Raw genomic sequence first — 19,349 nt, 5'->3', positions numbered from 1 at the left:
ATTACAGTAAAGTACAGCAGGAGATGATTCTCAAGGAAATTAGGAGTTTGGAGGGAATGTGATGAGCCAATAAATGACCAGCTCTAAAGCTAATACACACAAGGTCTTTTCCAGAGTATTCCGTGTATGTGAAGTGTTCATGAGGAATGAACTATGAATTTTCTTTGTCACTGAATGAAATGAGTGGCATGAAAGCTAAAGAAAAAAATATTATTATTTAATGCATTTAATACAAATATATGAATTAGTGCCCCAAAATGTATTTTTTGCAGGCCCAGACTTGTTTTAAATTGTATTGAAGTTAAACACATGCAGAAAATCATACAAATCAGAAGTGTACAGGTGGATGAGTTACTACAAAATGAACTTACGGCCACCACTTAAGAAGTGGAAGGTTATTGGTGTCCAGAGGCCCCTCTCATGTTTCCTTCTAAGAGTAACCACAATCCTGACTTCTAACACCATTAGTTTTGCCTGTTTATGAGATTCATACATGTTGTAGTGTGCAGTTATAACCCATTTTTATTCATTTATGCTATGTCTATACTATATTTTTCCATTCTTCCTATTATCAGATATTTAAATATGTTGTTTGACACTATTATCAAAACAAAAAGCAAATGAGAACAAGTCTTTTAAAGGTGCCTATATGTACACTTGCCTAGTGCCCATATGCCTGTGGAATTGCGGGGTCATATAGAAGGCATATTCAACCAAAGAGTTTTCCAATCCATTTGCACTAATTCATACTCCTACTAGCAATATGTGAGAACACCAGCTGTACCTTAGTCTTGTCAACATTTGGCATTGCCTGTCTTAAATTTTAGCCGTTCTGGATGGTATGCAGTAGTTTCTCATTATGGTTTTAATTTGCATTTCACTGATATGGCTGTACACTTTTTAAAAATTTTTTTATTTTTCTTATTTATACATTTGTATATTAGGTTTCCACTTTTGCCTTCACAGAATTAAAAAGGCTAAATTTAATGACAATAACAATATTTAACATCAGGACTGAGAACAAAAACCTCATAAAGAACAAATGAAAATAAATACATTCAGAAAAGAAATCAGACAATTGCTGCCACAAAATGTTAAGCAATAATAATAGTAATAATGCAAAGAAAGTAACACTCACATTGTCAGATAGAAGTATGTCTATTATAGAATACTTAAATCAGTTAACTTCTTCTTATTATTTTGTTTTTTCCAAAGTCTCAAAAAAATAGACAACTAATATTTATAAATGTTTATTTGATACAGTTGTAAGATTGCATAGAAACTATTACACATTTGTTAATCATCATTACTATCTTCTTAAATTACTTTAGGGTCCTTCTCATCTTTATATTTTTCTCAATCTGTTGTTGTGTTTTTTAATATAGCCCTTGAAAAGTTCAGCAAGGCCATTTACAAGTATGTCAACCACTGGAGAGATTTCCCCTATCCCAGATTGGACGTCAACCGACTGTCTGACAAGATCTTCATGCTGTTCCGGTATATAATGGAGCGATGGGCACCCCTGGCCTCGTCTGTGCATGTGAGTGGGGCCTCAGGACATCTCAAGCTGCATGTTCCCCCCACCACCAGCTGGTTGAAATTCTTTTTCTCTTCATGACATGATATTTCAGTTCAGTTCTTTTGGTTGCTATTCGTTGTGTTTTATGTGGTTTATTGAATCTTTCATTTTTTCCCATATATTTTAAATCACTCTTTATACATTTTTTCAAAAAAATATTTATTGAATCCCCATGATATCTGCCCCAAGTGCTGGGGATATTATAGAGATTTAACAGACCAAATTTCCCACACTCACGAAACTGACATTCCAATGTTTAGAGAGAAGAATAAACAAAACAAATTGAGTAAAAAATAGAAAATGTTAGCCATTTCATGTCTCATATATCATAACCCATATTTAAGCTGAATGTCTAATTAGGAAAAACAGCAAGCCACAGAAATGTCCTGAGTCAGCAATGTTTAATAAAATCTAAACACTGTATTTGGCTGCTCCAAAATACTACAATGCCTTACACAACACACATAGCTAAGTACATTCATATATGTCTTGCTTTAAAAGTGCATTCACCTTTCTTAGTTACAATAATTACAATTCATCTTTCTTAATTACAATAATTTTTGTTATGTAGGCTAAATTATGTTCTATTTAGGTCTCTTCATTGCTGTATTATAAAAAGGTTTAACACTTAGCACCTTCTCTAGTTCAGTTTCTTTTCTATACTTTAAAACTGCTAACCCATTTATTATTGTCGCATCCTAGGGAAGTTAAATCATTAGCAAACGTGGAACCTTTAAAACACTCTGTAAAAGTCTTTTCTTTGAGGTACCTAGAAAACAAAATTCCATGCATCCATTTGATGGCTGCCATCCTTGCTTCCCACAGGAAAGGCCAGGCGAGTGAGTGAGAAGGTACACAAGTGATAATGGAGCACAGAGAGGGAAGCATTTCCCTCCCGGGTGAGCTGCAATGTTGGGATGGAGACTTGTGGCCCACAAGGCTGCTCACCACAGGGAAGATGCTCTCCTTAAAGAGACAATTAAACCTACTGAAGCATAGGCTGGGGGTGGGATGGCATGCACACTGGAGTGAGTGCAGTGGGGGGAGAGGAGAAGAGGTAAAAAGTGAAAAGAAAGCAAATCAGAAAGAGGGTCTTAGCCACATAAAGAAGACCTGTAAATGCTACATAGGAATTTGGATTTTTATTTATTTATTTATTTATTTATTTTGGATTTTTTTTTTAAAGAAATGAGAAACCATTAAAAGGTTTTAAGAAAGAGTTTGAATATTGTACCAGAATGATCAATCTACTATCAGCATTAAGGATGGCTAGGGCATAGGGGTAGATTAAGACAAGACAGGCAGTTAGGAGACTATAAAAACATCCCAGGTCATAAATGGTAAGGAGATTAACTAATATAATGTCAGTGGTACTGCTCATGGGAGTCAGATGCTGAAGAATAGAATCAGCAGGACTTGTGAACCAATTGATGTTTATAATGAGGGAAATAGAGGCATCTGGGGTGATTCCTGAATTTCTGACTTTAGTGATCTTGAAGTCATTAATTTAGTTGGGAAAATAGGAGGAATCTCAAATTTGGAGCCATGCAAAATAAATTTAAAGTAGTCACTTTAACCTGAACATCTATGATACATTCAAGTGGAAATAGCAGTAGGTTTGGGGATATTCAGGATTAGAGTTAAGAAGAGAAACAAAACTCCACCTAAAGAAGATAAGTAGAAAAAAGTAAATAAAAGAAAAAATAGATATGGAGATTTGAATATCATTACTATATAAGTGACAAATGAATAAATAGTTTTACACAGAGCTACTTGAAGAAAGTATGTAGAGTGAGAAAGGGCCAAAACTAGATTTCTTGGGGGGCAAAGGGAGAATTCGTGACAGAGTATTCATGATGGGGAACATGGCACTTTTTTTTTTCTTTCAGATTAAAATGAGGGTGCAAACAACTAGGTTACACATTTGTATTTGTTAGGTAGAGTCCCTCTTGAGGTTGTGGCCCGCACCTAAGAGGTGTGCCCATTAAGTGGGAGCATACTAATCCCCCTCCCTTCTCCCCCTCCCTACTTCCCTTTACCCCTCCCCCTAACTTGAATTGAATGGAGTTTTTGTCTTGTTGGGCGTGTACTACATTGTTTACTGGCTTCATATTGAGCATATTGGATACTTATTTTTCCATTCTTGTGATAGTTTATTAAGAAGAATATGTTCAACTCCTTCCAGGTTAATAGGAAAGATGTAAAGCATCCATTTTCTTATGGCTGAATTGTATTCCATGGTATATATTTACCACACTTGTTAATCACCTCCTGGGTTGGTGGGCATTTAGGTTGTTTCCACATTCTGGCAACTGTAAATTGACCTGCAATAAACAATCTAGTGCAAATGTCCTTATGAAAAAATAATCTTTTTTCTTCTGAATAGATGCCTACTAATGGGATTGTTGGGTCAAATAGGAAGTCTAATTTGAGCTCTTGAGGATTCTCCATACTTCTTTCCAAAGAAGCTGTATTAGTTTACAATCCCAACAACAGTGCAAAAGTGGGAACAGGGTACTTTTAAAGGAGTTGGAGAGCCAAGCAGAATGAGATCTTAGAAATAATGAAAGCAAAAATGTTCAAGAAGCAAAGAAATATTTTTATAATCCATTGTTACAGTGCTCGAGAAAAAAAATCCTAACAAGTGTCCATTGCATGGAAATGTGTGGTTAAGAGAACCACCCAGATGATACCTGGTCTCAAATGAAATAAATGGTTATTGTCATCAGCCACTAAGTTTTGAGGTGGTTTGTTGTGCAGTAAAACTCAACTGATATAAAAAATTTATCATATAATATTAAACAGAAAAAGCAGAATATAGAACTATACATTAAAGAATGGTGTCAACTTTTTAAAAACTAAAGTGCATAAAATATGAAAGAATAAGTCAAATGAATTAAAAAATATTAAAATATATCCAAAAGTGGTTATCTATAGGTACTGAGGGTACTATGTTCTTTTATTCATCATAGCATTTGTGATTTCTGTATCTTTGCAGAAGTTGATCATTTTCTATATCAAATGGAAGCCAGATTATAGCAGATTGAGGGGGCAAAGGGGAGGTGAGATATGGAGACAATGTTAACCACTTCTTCAAAAATGCTTTACTCCAAAGAAAAGAAAAGAGAAACAAAATCAAATAGAGGCTCAGTGCCTGTAGCTCAAGTGGCTAAGGCACCAGCCACATGCACCAGAGCTGGAAAGTTGGAATCCAGCCCCTTCCCGCCAAACAATAATGACAACTACAACCAAAAAATAGCCAGGTGTTGTGCTGGGTGCCCGTAGTCCCAGCTACTTCAGAGGCTGAGGCAAGAGAATCACTGAAGCCCAAGAGTTGGAGGTTGCTGTGAGCTGTGGTGTCACAGCACCCTATCCAGGGTGACAGCTTGAGACTCAAAAAAAAAAAAAAAATCAAATGGGGTTAATAGTGGTGGTCAAGATATGGTGGACTCAATGAATATTTTTACAATGAGGAAAATTTTAAATTCACTAATATACTGAAAGAAAGTGGCTAAAAGAGACAGGTTAAACAATAGCAGAGAAGGGCCAGTATTGAAATGACTGTCATTACAGAGAGGTAGATATGAATACAAATTTTGTCTCATGCAATAATCTTAACCTGAACATTTTTTACAAATTCTAAAGAACCCTTTCTTGGCTGAAAATAGTGAGAAAAAAAAAATTGAGGGGTGGAGTGCTCCCTAAAGCTCCTGTACTCTGGAAACATATTAAAAGCATAACAAAGTATTAGAAATGGTATTCGCTTGTCACCATTACAGGCTTTGCTTATCATTAAGGCCTCTGGCCCCACAGTGAGCCTGCTGCTACATCGGGAGGACCTCTGTGAATATGCCCTGAGCCAGGTGCCCTGGCTCCTGAGTCAGTATAAAGACAAAGAGATTGATTTCCATGTCACTCAGGTAAGAGCCATACCCTAAAGGAAATGAATCAGAGGTTCCATGCTATTAAGTCTCAAAGGGACCTGAGGCACTTAAACTCCTGTTTGAGCAGTTGAACTTAAACACCTCTTGGGGAATATGAGGTAGAAAAGAGGTTGTCATTACTTGATGATGGAAACCCCAGAAAGGGATTAAGAATTTTTATTTCAAGCTGCTGAGACACTGAACAAGGTAGAGGGGCCAGAAGCATTAAAGAAAACTGGTAACTGCAGGAAGGTTATGCGTTTGTTCTTCTCACAAAACACAATTATTTGCCTTCCACGTCCTGTGCCGGTGCTTCATTGGCAGCCCCCAGCTAACCTTCGAGAACTTCCATTTCAGAGTCTTAAACAAATATTGACAGCAGTAGTCCTTTACGATGCTGGCCTTCCAAAGAGCTTGAGAAAATCTATCTTTACCAATTTACTACACCAGGTAAGAAGACCATGCTGTCAAATCTGATTGTCTAACTTTAGCTGGATTTCTATTTTTAACATCCACCCCCTGACTCTTCCTTCCCATTCAGATCTGCAGAATTCCTGAGCCTCCAGTAAAAGAAAATGAAATTGAAGCTTCAAGCTGTTTTCTCATCCTAGGTAGGACCCAACATCCAGAAGGTTTTAGCAAACATGTCTACACATGGTGATGATGGCAAAGGCATAAGATGTGCAAACTGTCGTGTTACTTTGTCTCTCTCTCTCTTACACACACACACACACACCCCCACACACACAATGCTTCTTCAGCTCCCAGTTTCTAGAGCCTGCCCTTCTCTGCACAAGGAGCAGAATGGGAAGTATGACAATCATGCCAGGGTGTCCAGAACTGGGCAGGCTTGGGGAGTAGGTTTCAGGGAGTTAAATTTTCAGTTTTCAAAGCAGAAAAGTCCCAGGAGAACTGAGATGAGTTAGTGACCCTACAGATAGCAAGTTGGTTCTTTCTTGGTGTTCGAGATTATTTGAAACTGTGTCAAATCCAGAGTTACCTATTTTCTCCCTGGTCATCTTTGAGTATCTAAGCCTCGTTAGCTATCAGTCATACTCTGTCTCTGTCTTGCACCCACCACCACCCCGCTTCCTTTCACTCTTTCCCTTTTCTTCCTCCCTTTAGATCACACGCTCCTCAAAAGTCGGATTAGAATGCCCAAACACAGGTTATATGGAAGGTGCCAAGCCAGGACACAAGCTGTGTTCCAACATAGTCTCTGAGGAAGAGACCACAGCAATCAGACACCTCTCACTCCTCTTCCTCTGCCCCTACACTTCATTTCTCCTAGTTCACTGCATACCATTCCATTATGCATGCCTTATGTATGCATACCTTTCCATTTCTCTCCTCACTGGCTCCTTTGTCTCTGTATCCCCCCCCCCTTTTTTTTATTAGATCATAGTTGTATACATTGATACTGTCATGGGGTACAGTGTGCTATTTTTATATACAATTTGAAATATTTCCAACCAACTGGTTAACATAGCCTTCATGTCATTTTCTTAGTTATTGTGTTAAGACATTTATATTCTTCATTTAGAAAGATTCACATGTAACCCCCCCACCCCGCCCCCCACTTCAGCCTAATTCACTGACAGTTTCCAAACAAACTCCTCTCCTCCAGCCAGGTGTTTCCACACCCTTTCCTGCTTCAATCCCTGCAGCTCTCTGGCTGCACAGCTGACAAAGCATCACTCTTCACACAAGGTTCTCACTGTGCCCTGTCTGTGTTTTTTCTTCTTTTCACTTAAAAACACCAGTTGTATAGATCTAGGGACCACTGTAATGACTTTATCTTAACTTGATTACATCTGCAAAGACCTCAGTTTCCAAATACGACCATATCCATAGGCATAAACAGAAGTGGCCTAGGTATAGAGTGCTCTCTTAGTGACCAAACTGCTTAATTAATTCTGTGATACTAAAGAAGCACAGGCATAATAAAGGCAAATTACCAGCTGGAGAGCGACTTTAGTAATCTTCATGACTAAACTCCCCTCTGCCCATTCACAAATACTTCACTTAAGATAAAGACGAGCCCTTCCAACCCCAGTATTTCTTAAATCTGCAGCCCATTCCAACCCTGTAGACCTGCTGGAGTTTTTTGATGAACAAATAAGAAGTAGTAATGAAGACATACGAATAGGAATCTTGACTTTGTTAAAATCGGCTATCAATGCTGAGGGTAAGCAATGAGTCTGAAGACAGAGTGATTTATTTCATGCCAAGAACCAAACTGAAGCCTATGCATTTTCTAAACCCTTCTCATGCCTTCTGGATGCTTATATTACATCACGCAGAAGTGGGAACTCTGCCTTCTTGGTCTGCTACAATCTATAATCCTTTTCAACAGGGATTTCTAGTTACCTCTCTTCTGTCATATTTCTGGATGCACCCAATTGAGAAGGATAAATGCAATTTTTGAGAATCAAATTTAGAATTTAGAAGTCCTAGTAGATAGGTTAAGTGGCCCAATAAGTGGGGGGTTGTGGGGTGGCAGGAGTGCACAATTCTCTAGAGACTGGTAGATTTAGAAAAAAGCGGAATTTAATGAATTGCCCATATTTCATTATTTCCAAGAAGCATGTACTTTCATAACATTTAATGCGTCTTACAATTGATAGCATCTTTAATTATAACTGGCCACTGTTTTTTTCTTTCTTGGTGCAATATAAAATATTGGTGCATCATGAAACTGGTGATATCTTTAGATTCAATAAAACATGAGAATTCATTTTTGCATAACTGAATTTTTTTGAAAATTCAGTTAGCACTGTGATCTATGAAAGAATCAGAAAATAAATATGAAGTAGTCTCACAAAATTTAGCGTTCATCTATCAGGCATGACGCATTGAATCCACTTTAGACCCTAACATTTTAAACAAGAATAAACAAATGTAATAGGAAACAAAGGAAGGCCTCACACCTTACATCCTGGAAATTGAATAACATAAGATGTTAATGCCAAAAGACTTTGCAATTCTGTATCACAATTCTAAGGGGTTGCCATCAATTCTGGAACATGAATCACTCCTCCTATGTCTAGCCTTTCAGTTTCTCCTTCTATTTTTCAGAGCCCAGATTGAGAGATCACATCATTTCAATTGAAAGAATAGTCAAATTAATCATGGCTGACCTCAGCATAAATGTAAGAGAATGAAGGGGAATTTTTATGGCATTGATGGTGGTTTTAGAAACGAATACCATGATTTTGACTTTTTTAAGAATCTACTTATAGGATTGCTTTATAACGAGGTCTGTGACCAATTCTACTTTTAAAAGAGTTGCATCTTCTCCAAAAAGACTAATTTCATCGAGGTAGAGATCTAAAGCTCAAGGACTTCACAGTGGAAAAAGAGATTTTTGCCCAGAGCATCATTATGCCAACTCACTGCATTAAGTTTAAAAATTATTTGTTAATCATAAAGCTTATGTATCTTCCTTCAAAAAATAATAACCCCAAACCTTGTTCTTAGCATAGCCATCTTATTTCTCAACCAACTCGCACCTAGAGCAAGTCTTACACATAGTAGATTGCTCAATATTTCTAGATGATTTGATTAAAGAATTTTAAGTTAGAAAACATAAAACTTACAATGGGAAAAATTAAGAAAAATTAGTAATTATTATAGTTGTATAAAAAACACATTTTGTTTGGAATAAACCTCTGCACAAAAGCCAAGTGAAGAGGAAAAACTCCTCTAAGAGGCTTAGGTTGTCAGTGACTATGCTTAAAATAACAAAAGCTTTGCAATAAATAACAATGGAATGATTATAAATAAAAACCCAGCCCAGTAACTGACCAAGCCAAGAGATGAATTATGAGAAGAGTTTAGGGTAGAATACAAGATTACAGATAGTTTAAGGAAGACCAGCTCCCTATGTAAAAATAGAAAGAATGTGTTCCTCTTTTCCTCTACTTATGTAGACTCCTCGATGCCTTCATGCTAATTTTCTGGCCACTACAGAGCCCCACCTTCCTGTTCAAAATAATTCTTCACTTTCCACCCTTCACTGAAAGACCCATTCACTAAGAGATTGGTTGTTAGCTTTCTATCCTCCAGGGAAGTAATCTGACAAAATATTAAAACCAAATTATTAAAAATGTTATAATACAAGGTCACAAGACCTCACTCCAAATCCTGGCAACAGATGTATTTCAGAATTTATAATTTTCCAGACTTTAGAAAAACATTGCTTAAGAGTAACCCACAATTAAAATCCATTACTATTTCTGCAAGAAAATGTATATATATCCATAATACCAATTGAATAAGGTTACAAATAGTTTTAAAACAGTTTGATTTGGGTGGCTTTGCCACCAAATGAGTTGATATCAAATTCAAGAAAAAGAATTCCAGTTTTCAGAGTTGTCTGGATATTGAAATTGTTCACAAGCGATTGTGGACTCGTAGTTCAATGTGCTCTTTCACTGAGTGCCTTTAAAGTGAGGCAATGTTTTAGTCCAAAGTTACCAACATTTCATAATATATAGTAATACAGGATATGTTTGGGGGAAGCCAGGCAGAAAGATTTTGGGTAAAGAGAGCATTTCCAGTGACTCATTTATAACCTATAGTTCACTTTCTGCTCTATAAATTTATGTAGATTGAACATTCCTAATCAAAAAATCAAAAAAAATTTTTTTCAGTGAGACAGACTCTCACTCTGTCACCCTGGGTTGAGTGCTATGCAACATTGAGCTTACAGAAATCTGAAACTCTTAGGCTCAAGTAATCTTGCCTCAGCCTCTCAAGTAGCTGGGATTAAGGCTAAGGCCCCCACCATAACAACCAGAGACACCCATCTATTTTTTTTCTTTTTTTTTTTTAATTAAATCATAGCTGTGTACATTAATGCAATCATGAGAGTGGTCACTGACTTTTAATCACTTAAAATATCTATTTTTTTTAGTAGAGACAGAGTCTGGCTCTTGCTCAGGCTGGTCCCAGACTCCTGAGCTCAAGCAATTCACCTGCCTCAGCCTCCCACAGTGCTCGGATTATAGGCATGAGCCACTGTGCCCAACCCCCCAATTCAAAATCTTAAATGCTCCAAAATCCAAAACTTTTTGAGCACTGACATGATGACAAAGGTCATGCTCAGAGGAAATGCTCACTGGGGCATTCTGAATTGGGGATGTTTGGATTCGGGATGCTTCGCTAAGAAATATAATATGAATAAGACAAAATCTGAAAAAATCCCAAATTAGAAAAACATTTCTGATCCCAAGCATTTTGGATGAGGGTGCTCAGTGACTAGCATCGTCCAATTTATGAACAAATAAGAAGTAATAACGAAGCCATTTGAACAGAATCAGATTGGCTGATCATCCAATTTATGTCCCTTTTTAAAAAGGTTCCCCCTAAATGGTCCTTAAGGTCATAGAAGAGGAGAAGGTGAATCTGCCAAACCTAGTAAAGTGTCGCAACTGCATTGTTCTTGCTTTAGGTACGGAATTCCACCCTCCTCCTCATCCAAACCATGTGTGATAAGTGCTACATCGAAGCTCGGGAAGGATGGCCTCTGATTGACTATGTCTTCTCCCAGTTTGTGCTGTCAAACCGGAATCTGGTAGGAGGGGGCTACAGTTTTGTGGGCTGCACTGAAACAAGTGCAGCTGTCTCAACTGGGTTTCTTTAAAATATCACTGGGGTCCAACTGAATAACTGACCTGAATTGATATTTTAGTTTTATCACATTCATAGGTAATCCTTTTTCCAGCCTCTAATTTCTCAATCTCTTTATACTAATATTCTTTCTAACTTATAAACACCTTAGGTTAAGTCCCAGTTTTCCCTGAGAAGGAGGCAACGTGACCCCCAAAGACTTGGGCTGGGTGTGGTTTGAGAGGAACAGAAGGTGTGGACTGCTTTAGGGAAAACAAAGGAGATGCCAATACCTGATGTACAGGTACCTCAGTCCTTTCGGGCTGCTATAACAAAATGCCATAAACCAGGGATTGATAAACAACCCGCATTTATTTCTCACTGTCCTGGAGGCTGAGAAGTCTGAGATTCAGTGCCTGGTGAGGGCCCAGTTCCTAATAGATGTGCTTTCTGACCATGTCCAAGGGGCTAGCTAGCTCTCTGGGGGGAGTCTCACATGCAGGTACTAATCCCATCAGGAGGGCTCCATCCTCATCACCTAATCACCTCTCAAAGACCCCATGTCCGAATATCATTACCTTGGACGTCAGAATTTCATCATATGAATTTTGGTGGGACACCAACATTCAGACCATAGCAACTGGGGCTGCTGAAGTACACATGCTTTAGATCTCAGTGGTCTTAGCAAGTTAGTCACAATTGAAATTATAGCCCATGCCACAAAGAAGCAATGTCTTGAAAATTTTGCTCCAGAGAAAATGGCAAAGGCACAGAGGGAATAGCTAGAGTTCAAGAAGCCTCACAATTTTTGCTTTTCAGTTTTAGCCAGGGGGTGTGATTTTCAACCCATTCCTCTCAGAGGGCACTTTCAAACAGGGACCCCAAATCCCTGGGGTTTATGAGTCCTTTAAATTGAGTGTCTATGTAGCTGGGTCCCTTGAGGATTTGGTACCCTGGCATTTTTTAATGACTGAAATAATGTAAAATTAGGCTAGGCCCTTGGGTGTTTACACATGTTAACCACTTGCTTCCTGCCCAAAACCTTTTGCTCTCACAGCAATCATTAGCTATGCATACACTGTTTCTTTATCAAGCAGAGGAGATGACTCCAGAGTCACTGGGAGATTCTGTAAATTTGTTCTATGGAAAGAACAAATGTCTCTGAAAAAGTTAACAACCAGTTGCTGACACACAAAAGTCTGGTTACTCAGGGTGTTGCTTGAGACTAAAACCAACACAGAGTCCCCATACCCTCCCCTTCCTCCCCAGCCATATCAAAGCTCCCTGCTGCATTTCTTTAGGAAGGACAGATGTGAGAGATTTTGGTCTCCCATCTTCTGGCTTTTGCCAAATTGAATAAACCTTTCTCCAAGGTTTATTCTCTGTCACCAAGCACCAGTGTTACAGTGTTGGGCCTAAACATGGGGTTCTCCAACGGCATCCTCCACGCAGGTCTGAGAACACATCCCCACAAGGTCAGAGGACACTGACAGTGGTGATTATTAACAAGTCACCTGTTTCATCTTTCTTCAAGGAGAAACTAGCAAAAACTAACACTCAGGAAGATGAAAAGAAAGAGAAATCCGTCCAAGAAACTAGTCTTGAGGTGTTAAAAACCCTGGACCCACTTGTCATTGGAATGCCTGAGGTAAAGGATCCTTTGTTGCCACTTAACAGTTACTTTGATCACCTGCCTAAAGCTCTGCCCATTTAGAAGTAAAAACCGGATGCTGTGGGAGGTGCCTGTAGCTCAAAGGAGTAGGGCACTGGCCCCATATGCCAGAGGTGGCGGGTTCAACCCCAGCCCTGGCCAAAAACTGCAAAAAAATAAAAAAAACTGACATTGTGCTCCATGTATCATCAGCTTTCTGATGCTCTGACTAGAGGAAGTGTATTGTGGCGCTCAGCATCCCTCACACCGTGGTTTCCAGAACCAGATGTCAAATTAGTTAATTAACTCAGATAATTAATATAAATTATCATGTGCCTGAATAGTACATAACAGTTTATAAGCACCTAAATATATTATATCTCTTCCTCTAGCACATGTAAATATGTTAAGTTGTGAGTGATGGCTCTCAATGCCAAACTTTGCCTATTGATCAAGGAAGGTGTTAAAAGAAGTCATTGTCAGGCCTCACTGGAGACCTAATTAATCTGAAACGCAAGGGAAAACACTTGGAATCTGTATTTGCTTGAGAAAGGATTTATTGATTGGAAATACCTGGCAGAACCAAAAGACAATCAACAAACCATCCCATTTAAGTGTATCAAAGGCTTTATCTAGGATAGTGTGGGGTCAAATTTCCAGGCCACACATCAAACCTACTCAATCAGCAAACTGGATGTACCGTGAGTCTTCAATCACATAAGTTTCAATATTTCTGATACTTATTAAAGTTTAAGACCTGAGATAGCAGTACATGATGAAAAAATAGTCTAGGGTCAAAGTCTCAAGGGCTTAGAATGCCAAACTTGCCCACCTTGTGGTTGATAAGCCAATGAAAAACTTAATGAAGAGCTAAAAATTTAAATTGATAATTATAGGAAGCTAGTGGATTGACATACTGCTAGACTAGGAAGCTGTGTGTCAGATCAGACAAACTCATAAGAATGAGAGCAACATCATCACTGTAGTAGCGAAATATGGAAGGGCATGAGAGATAAATTAAAAAAGGACTGAGCTTGGTGATTAAATACAGATGAAAAGGAAGAGGGAAGTGTACAAGTTGACACCAAGGTTTCCCTGAGGACAAAGGAGTTGTCTGAAGGACACGAAGCACAGGGACTAAAGAAACTGCAGGTGTGTGAGACCTCCAGAGCAGGAAGATGAGAGCCTGAAGCACAGAGGATAGCCATAATCTATTCAATATCCTCTCCCGTTGTTCTCACCTGGGGAAGTCCCACATAGACCAGGGAATTTGGGGAAAAATATGGAACATTTTTGGCTATCATATCGACAAGGGAATTAACTGGTGATGGTGAATTAGCTCAGGGATGCTAGACTACCTGCAGCGCCTAAAACTGTGCTGCCCCAAATTCCAGCAACAACCCCATGGAGAAACCCTCAGTGCTCACTACAACTAGCTCCTGAAAATGAAGGTGATGTGCAGGGATTTATTTTATTTAACAATTTCACCTTCATTTGACCTGAAAAGCAAAATAACAAACAAAGGAAAAGTCTCTGAATGAGAGAGAAACTTGCAGTGAGAACCTGGGAGAAATAATGAAAAAGAAAAAGTAGTGCTTGCATCGCGCCCTATGTTTTCCACAGGTGCTATGGCCAAGAATCCTGACTTTTGTGGTACCTGCAGAATATACGGAAACGCTGGACCACCTGTTCAGTATCATCAGAATTCTGCTTATGGCAGAGGAGAGGAAGAAGCAGAGTGCCAAGGAATCAACGGCACTTGTCATCTCTACAGGAGCTGGTTTGTACATTCATAAACAAAGCAAAACTTTTCTATTATGAGAGACTTGTTTCCAGAAAGGCTACAGTGCTTTGATCTTACGCCCAACCCCAATCTCTAACCCCTACAGTGCTGATGAAATTGCTTTTTCTTTCTAGTGAAACTTCCTTCACCACAGCAGCTACTGGCCAGACTTCTGGTGAGTAAGTCACAAAGAATCAATGTAGGAGAAATTTAAGTTGATAAAGAAAATTTATTTCCAAATAAATGCCAATAACAGCTACATAGATACTCCAAACCAAAAGAAAACCTCAAGGACCATAATAAATGTTTTGCTATGCTAATGACACCCATGAATATTTATTATTGGCACAATTATCTTCACAGTCTGAAATGCCCATTAAACTCTGTGATTTTAAAATAAGTCTATATTAACTCTCATCCATAAGTACCAGCAAACAAATTCCACACCTATTTGGATTTTTTTTTTTTTTTTGAGACAATCTCATTATGTTGCTCTCGGTAGAGTACCCTGGCCTCACAGCTCAGAGCAACCAGAAATTCTTGGGCTTAAGTGATTCTCTTGCCTCAGCCCCCTAAGTAGCTGGGACAATAGGTGCCCGCCACAACACCTGGCTATTTTTGTTGTTGTAGTTATCATTGTTGTTTAGCAGGCCTGGGCCAGGTTTGAACCCACCTGCCTTGGTGTATGTGGCCAGCACCCTAACCACTAAGTTATGGGCACTGAGCCCCTTCTCTCCCTTTGGCCAGATATGTGAAGTCATTTTCTCATGCATTATTTCCACATGTCCTTATTTAATTAATAGATATGTCTAAGTGTTTGTTATTCTCATTTATTTAGAGTTGGTGATTTCCATGTATTGTTTTTTTTTTCAATTTATTGCCAGAAAAAAAAAATATCAGAAAGAAAGACTAAGTATTAGCTACACTCTAGAATAAAAAAGAACATACTGTGATGTTTTGTTAAAAGATTATGAAGTCTCAGAATCAAGGGAATCCAGGAAAATGGTAAAAAGGAAAAGATAAGTGGTCTTTTAAAAATATCCCTGAAATTGATGAGAACTTTCTCTTCCAACCTCCAGGTAATATCTGTGCTTGCCAGTTTAGGGAAATTACGCGGCGCTGGTGCAATAGGACTTTTGAGGATAATGCCTGAGATAATTCACCCCAAACTGGTAGACCTGTGGAAAACACGGTTACCTGAGCTCCTGCAGCCTCTGGAAGGTAAAGGCAGTGGGATCTGGTCTTTATCCCAGGAAGCAAAAGCATCAAGACATTATGCACCATTTCTCTGAGTAAAGTCATTGCTCATTTTAGGCAATAAAAACAATGAACTTGATGTGCAAGGTAGACAGCTATGTTTTCTTCCTGACTCCTTATGTTCTATTTCTCCCCTAATATTCATACTGTGAGAAGATCTAGTGAGTAACATGCTCAGGAGGGATTTTTATTTTTGTTCTGGTCTTCTTGTATCTAGAGAAACTTTCTTTTAGAACTTTCCTAAAAACTTATTACTCATTGGCATTAGAATATCAACATTTTCTAAGTTTTTATCATAGGTTGAAGACTATCTCTTCACCTGACGAATACTTTAAAGTTGCCAGCATATATAATTTGGTCTCAAATAGATGTTCTGAGCATGGAGAAACTTGAAATGGGACTCCAGCATCCACTGGGGACCTGGCAAGGGAGAATTTGAGTCTTGTATTTTTTTTTTTTTTTTTTGCAGTTATTGCATCAATTTTTATTTCTAGGAAAGAACACCAGTGTTGCGCTATGGGAAACCATGCTCCTTCAGGTAAGGGTTGCTTCTAGACTACTTGATGATATGATGAAATCAGCCATCCTAACTAGCAAGAGCTAGTGCCCTAAGGGTAGTAAATAACACTTGCTTTTCTTAGGGTAAGGACTAGAGTGTTAGAAGTGATCACTTAAGGATAATGCTCTTTAAGACACCATAATTTGAATAATCTTAAGTTTTCAAATAGATTAAGAATTTAAGACAATTCTTTTGAAGAATTTTTGAAGACTCAGTAATATTTTTGAATTACTGAATATTTTGAAGACTCAGTAATATTTTTCCCTGTCTTTCTTGAATCTTCTTTAATTTTCAAGTATTTTTTTCATCTCCATATAACTATACAACATCCTTACATACAAAGTTGTGTGATTGTATTTAACCTACAACTTCGTTTCCTCTCCTATCTGCTGCTCTCTTTCTCCTAATTTCTAAAAACCAAGTGGGCACATCGTATCCCTTTTCTAGAAAAAAAAAAATTCCCCTTTATAACTAAACACTGCCATCAGCAATGCCAATCCCAGGAATACTGAGCCGCAGACAGGAGTTGGGCTTCAGCTTTATGGAGATTTTTGACTTCAGGAGGTCAAGGGGCCTACAGAGACAGAGCTTATAACATAGGTCTCCAGTTTATAAACTGGCCAACATAGGAATTACCTATGGTTTCTGAAATTGAAAAAAAAAAAAGTCAATTTTCAATCCTCTCGTGATGGCTCCTCCCCTACCTCCAATCGCCACCTTTTACTGAATCAGAATCTCTGGGGGTGACACCTGAGAACTGGCATGTTTTCAAGGCTCCCATTAGGGATTCTTATCCAATATAAGTACTAAAACTGACTACTCCACTCCCCTGGTCCTCGATTATGAGATCCACCTCTCCTTCCAGTTTTATGCTTCTTTTATCTTCTCCTCCCTCTGTCAAAGTCATACCAGGTTTTCCCTCACTACTATTTTTTCCTTTTTGACAGTAAATTACCAAAGATTATTCACATAAAAAATAGGTTATTTCCCCTGCAACTATTTTAAAATTATTACTTTTTACTTGGAAGAAATTTTTTCTGTAGTGGAAATCATGAAAGCAGTCCTTTTCCCCCTTCCAATGTTGAATGTATTTCTTTTTTTGGAGTCTTTTGTTCAAAACTGTCCACATGGAACTTCTTCCCTTAAACTTTCATGGCCATTTAATTTCTTTTCTTTAAAGGCCCCACTGAATGAGCTCCTCTTAAGAAAATGCATGCTAACATTTTGTTAGTGTTGACATTAAGAGCCCTTTTCTAAGCTTAAAGTAGAAAAATATAGAAAAATAATACATTTTAGAAATTACAATGGGGGTTGTCCTCCAAAAAGACAAAAACAATTTTTTATTTGTTGTTCAATGAAGAAGGACATGGACTCAGATTGTGACTCTGCCTCAATGCAATTGGTAAAACCAGGAATCTTTATGCACTAGAGGTGAAGTTGGCAGAAATATACCTGGACTTCTGAATGTGCCCCTTCTTCAAGACATCTACTTCCTAATTCCAAAGATCACCTTTCTGTTCTTTTTTTTTTTTTAGTATATGATAAGCCAAACTAATATCTACAAATGAAGTTTTTCCAAATCTATCAAAACTTGAAAAATGTCAACCTCAACTTAAGCTTCAGATTGGATTTGTTTCTATTTTGAGTCAGCAATTTCTATTTAAGAGGGAAAAAAGGAAGGCACTTAGGTGGAGTTATTTCCACAGTCTGTGTATCTTATTCTTAGTGGGAATTCAGAACATTATCGGAAAGTGGTTTTTATATAAACTAAGCAGAGAAGTTCTTAAGGAACCACTAATTTTATGAGAAAAAAGTATAATCCCATTTAACAAATATTTATTCTTTTAAAAGATAAAATAACAAAAAAGTATCAAGGAAGCACATTAAACCATCACACTCACATCTAACTTTCACTTCCTACAATAGTTGCTCAAAGAAACCTTATGGGAGATCAGTGACGTGGCCTGGACCATTCAGCTGAGTCGGGATTTCCTCCAGCAAATGGGCAGTTATAGCAACATCTCCATTGAGAAGGTTGGTTTTTCAGCTAAGGGGGAACTTTCAAAGTTTGTGAACTTTGAAAAGTTTGTGATTTAAAATGGCTTTGGAACTTTGAAAGGTTTGTGATTTAAAATGGCTGCTCAAGCCCCACCCTGTCTGTACCAAAAACAAAAGGAGGAACAAATAATTAGGAAAAGGACTTCCCTCCTTTTAAAGTAGTGGAAGGTTAAATACTACTTTCTGTTCATTTCATATTTGATCAAAACTTACTCATATGGCCACATCTGTCTACAAGGAAAACTGGGAGGAATCATGCCTATAAAGATACATATGTATCTGACTAAAATTCCAGGGTTCTTTCTGGAGGTTGAAAAAGAATAGATACTGGAAGGCAAATAGCAGTTTCTACCACAGCACTGGGTAATGTCAGCAGTGTGTCTGTTTCCATTACTCCAGTCTTCTTATGCTGGCTATCAGAAACCATCTACCACAATTTAACAAAAGCTTAGCACTGAAAAGAACTCTCAAAAACCAGTTCTTCCATTCTTCTGTCTCCAAATAACCTCTGCCTAACCCTCCACCTTATAGCCATCCATTCCAGATAGGATTTGAATATATATTCTGCTGCTTGCTAGAATTGTAGACTTAGTTCAATAATTTTTCTGAATCCTCACTATACTTATAATAAAACAGAAATAATACCTACCTCTCAGGATTATAATATTACAAAGGTCCAATCATATAAAGTCCTAAGTGAAGCACCTAGCACAAGGCGTGTCCTCAATATAAAAGTGGCTTTGATCGTTCACAAATTTATTTTCCTGGAAAAAAAATTTAATTCTTATCAGTTCAAATATTAAATGTGTTTTTTGATGTGTTGTTGAATTCTGTTTGCTAAGATCTTGTTGAATATTTTTGCATCAATATTCGTTAATGATATTGGTCTATAATTTTCTTTCTTTCTTTCTTTCTTTCTTTTTCTT

At 37.9% G+C, this 19,349-nt stretch overlaps 1 protein-coding gene across 1 annotated transcript in view; it reads left to right on the top strand.

Moving 5' to 3' along the window:
- Positions 1–19,349, top strand: part of MROH2B (maestro heat like repeat family member 2B) — a 74,232-nt gene that overhangs the window by 11,854 nt on the left and 43,029 nt on the right. Inside the window, exons 6-18 of the mRNA XM_003792993.1 lie at positions 1,386–1,540; positions 5,359–5,499; positions 5,860–5,952; positions 6,044–6,113; positions 7,577–7,690; positions 8,581–8,654; positions 10,958–11,080; positions 12,650–12,763; positions 14,390–14,546; positions 14,684–14,724; positions 15,629–15,770; positions 16,301–16,344; positions 18,292–18,399. Of these exons, the coding sequence (XP_003793041.1) occupies positions 1,386–1,540; positions 5,359–5,499; positions 5,860–5,952; positions 6,044–6,113; positions 7,577–7,690; positions 8,581–8,654; positions 10,958–11,080; positions 12,650–12,763; positions 14,390–14,546; positions 14,684–14,724; positions 15,629–15,770; positions 16,301–16,344; positions 18,292–18,399 (1,376 nt within the window). The remainder of the gene's footprint in view (positions 1–1,385; positions 1,541–5,358; positions 5,500–5,859; positions 5,953–6,043; positions 6,114–7,576; positions 7,691–8,580; positions 8,655–10,957; positions 11,081–12,649; positions 12,764–14,389; positions 14,547–14,683; positions 14,725–15,628; positions 15,771–16,300; positions 16,345–18,291; positions 18,400–19,349) is intronic.

The sequence above is a fragment of the Otolemur garnettii genome, unplaced genomic scaffold, assembly GCF_000181295.1.
Source record: "Otolemur garnettii isolate 467f Iridium unplaced genomic scaffold, OtoGar3 scaffold00063, whole genome shotgun sequence".
NCBI lineage: Eukaryota > Metazoa > Chordata > Mammalia > Primates > Galagidae > Otolemur > Otolemur garnettii.
This window is presented reverse-complemented; position numbering and strand designations above follow the sequence as displayed.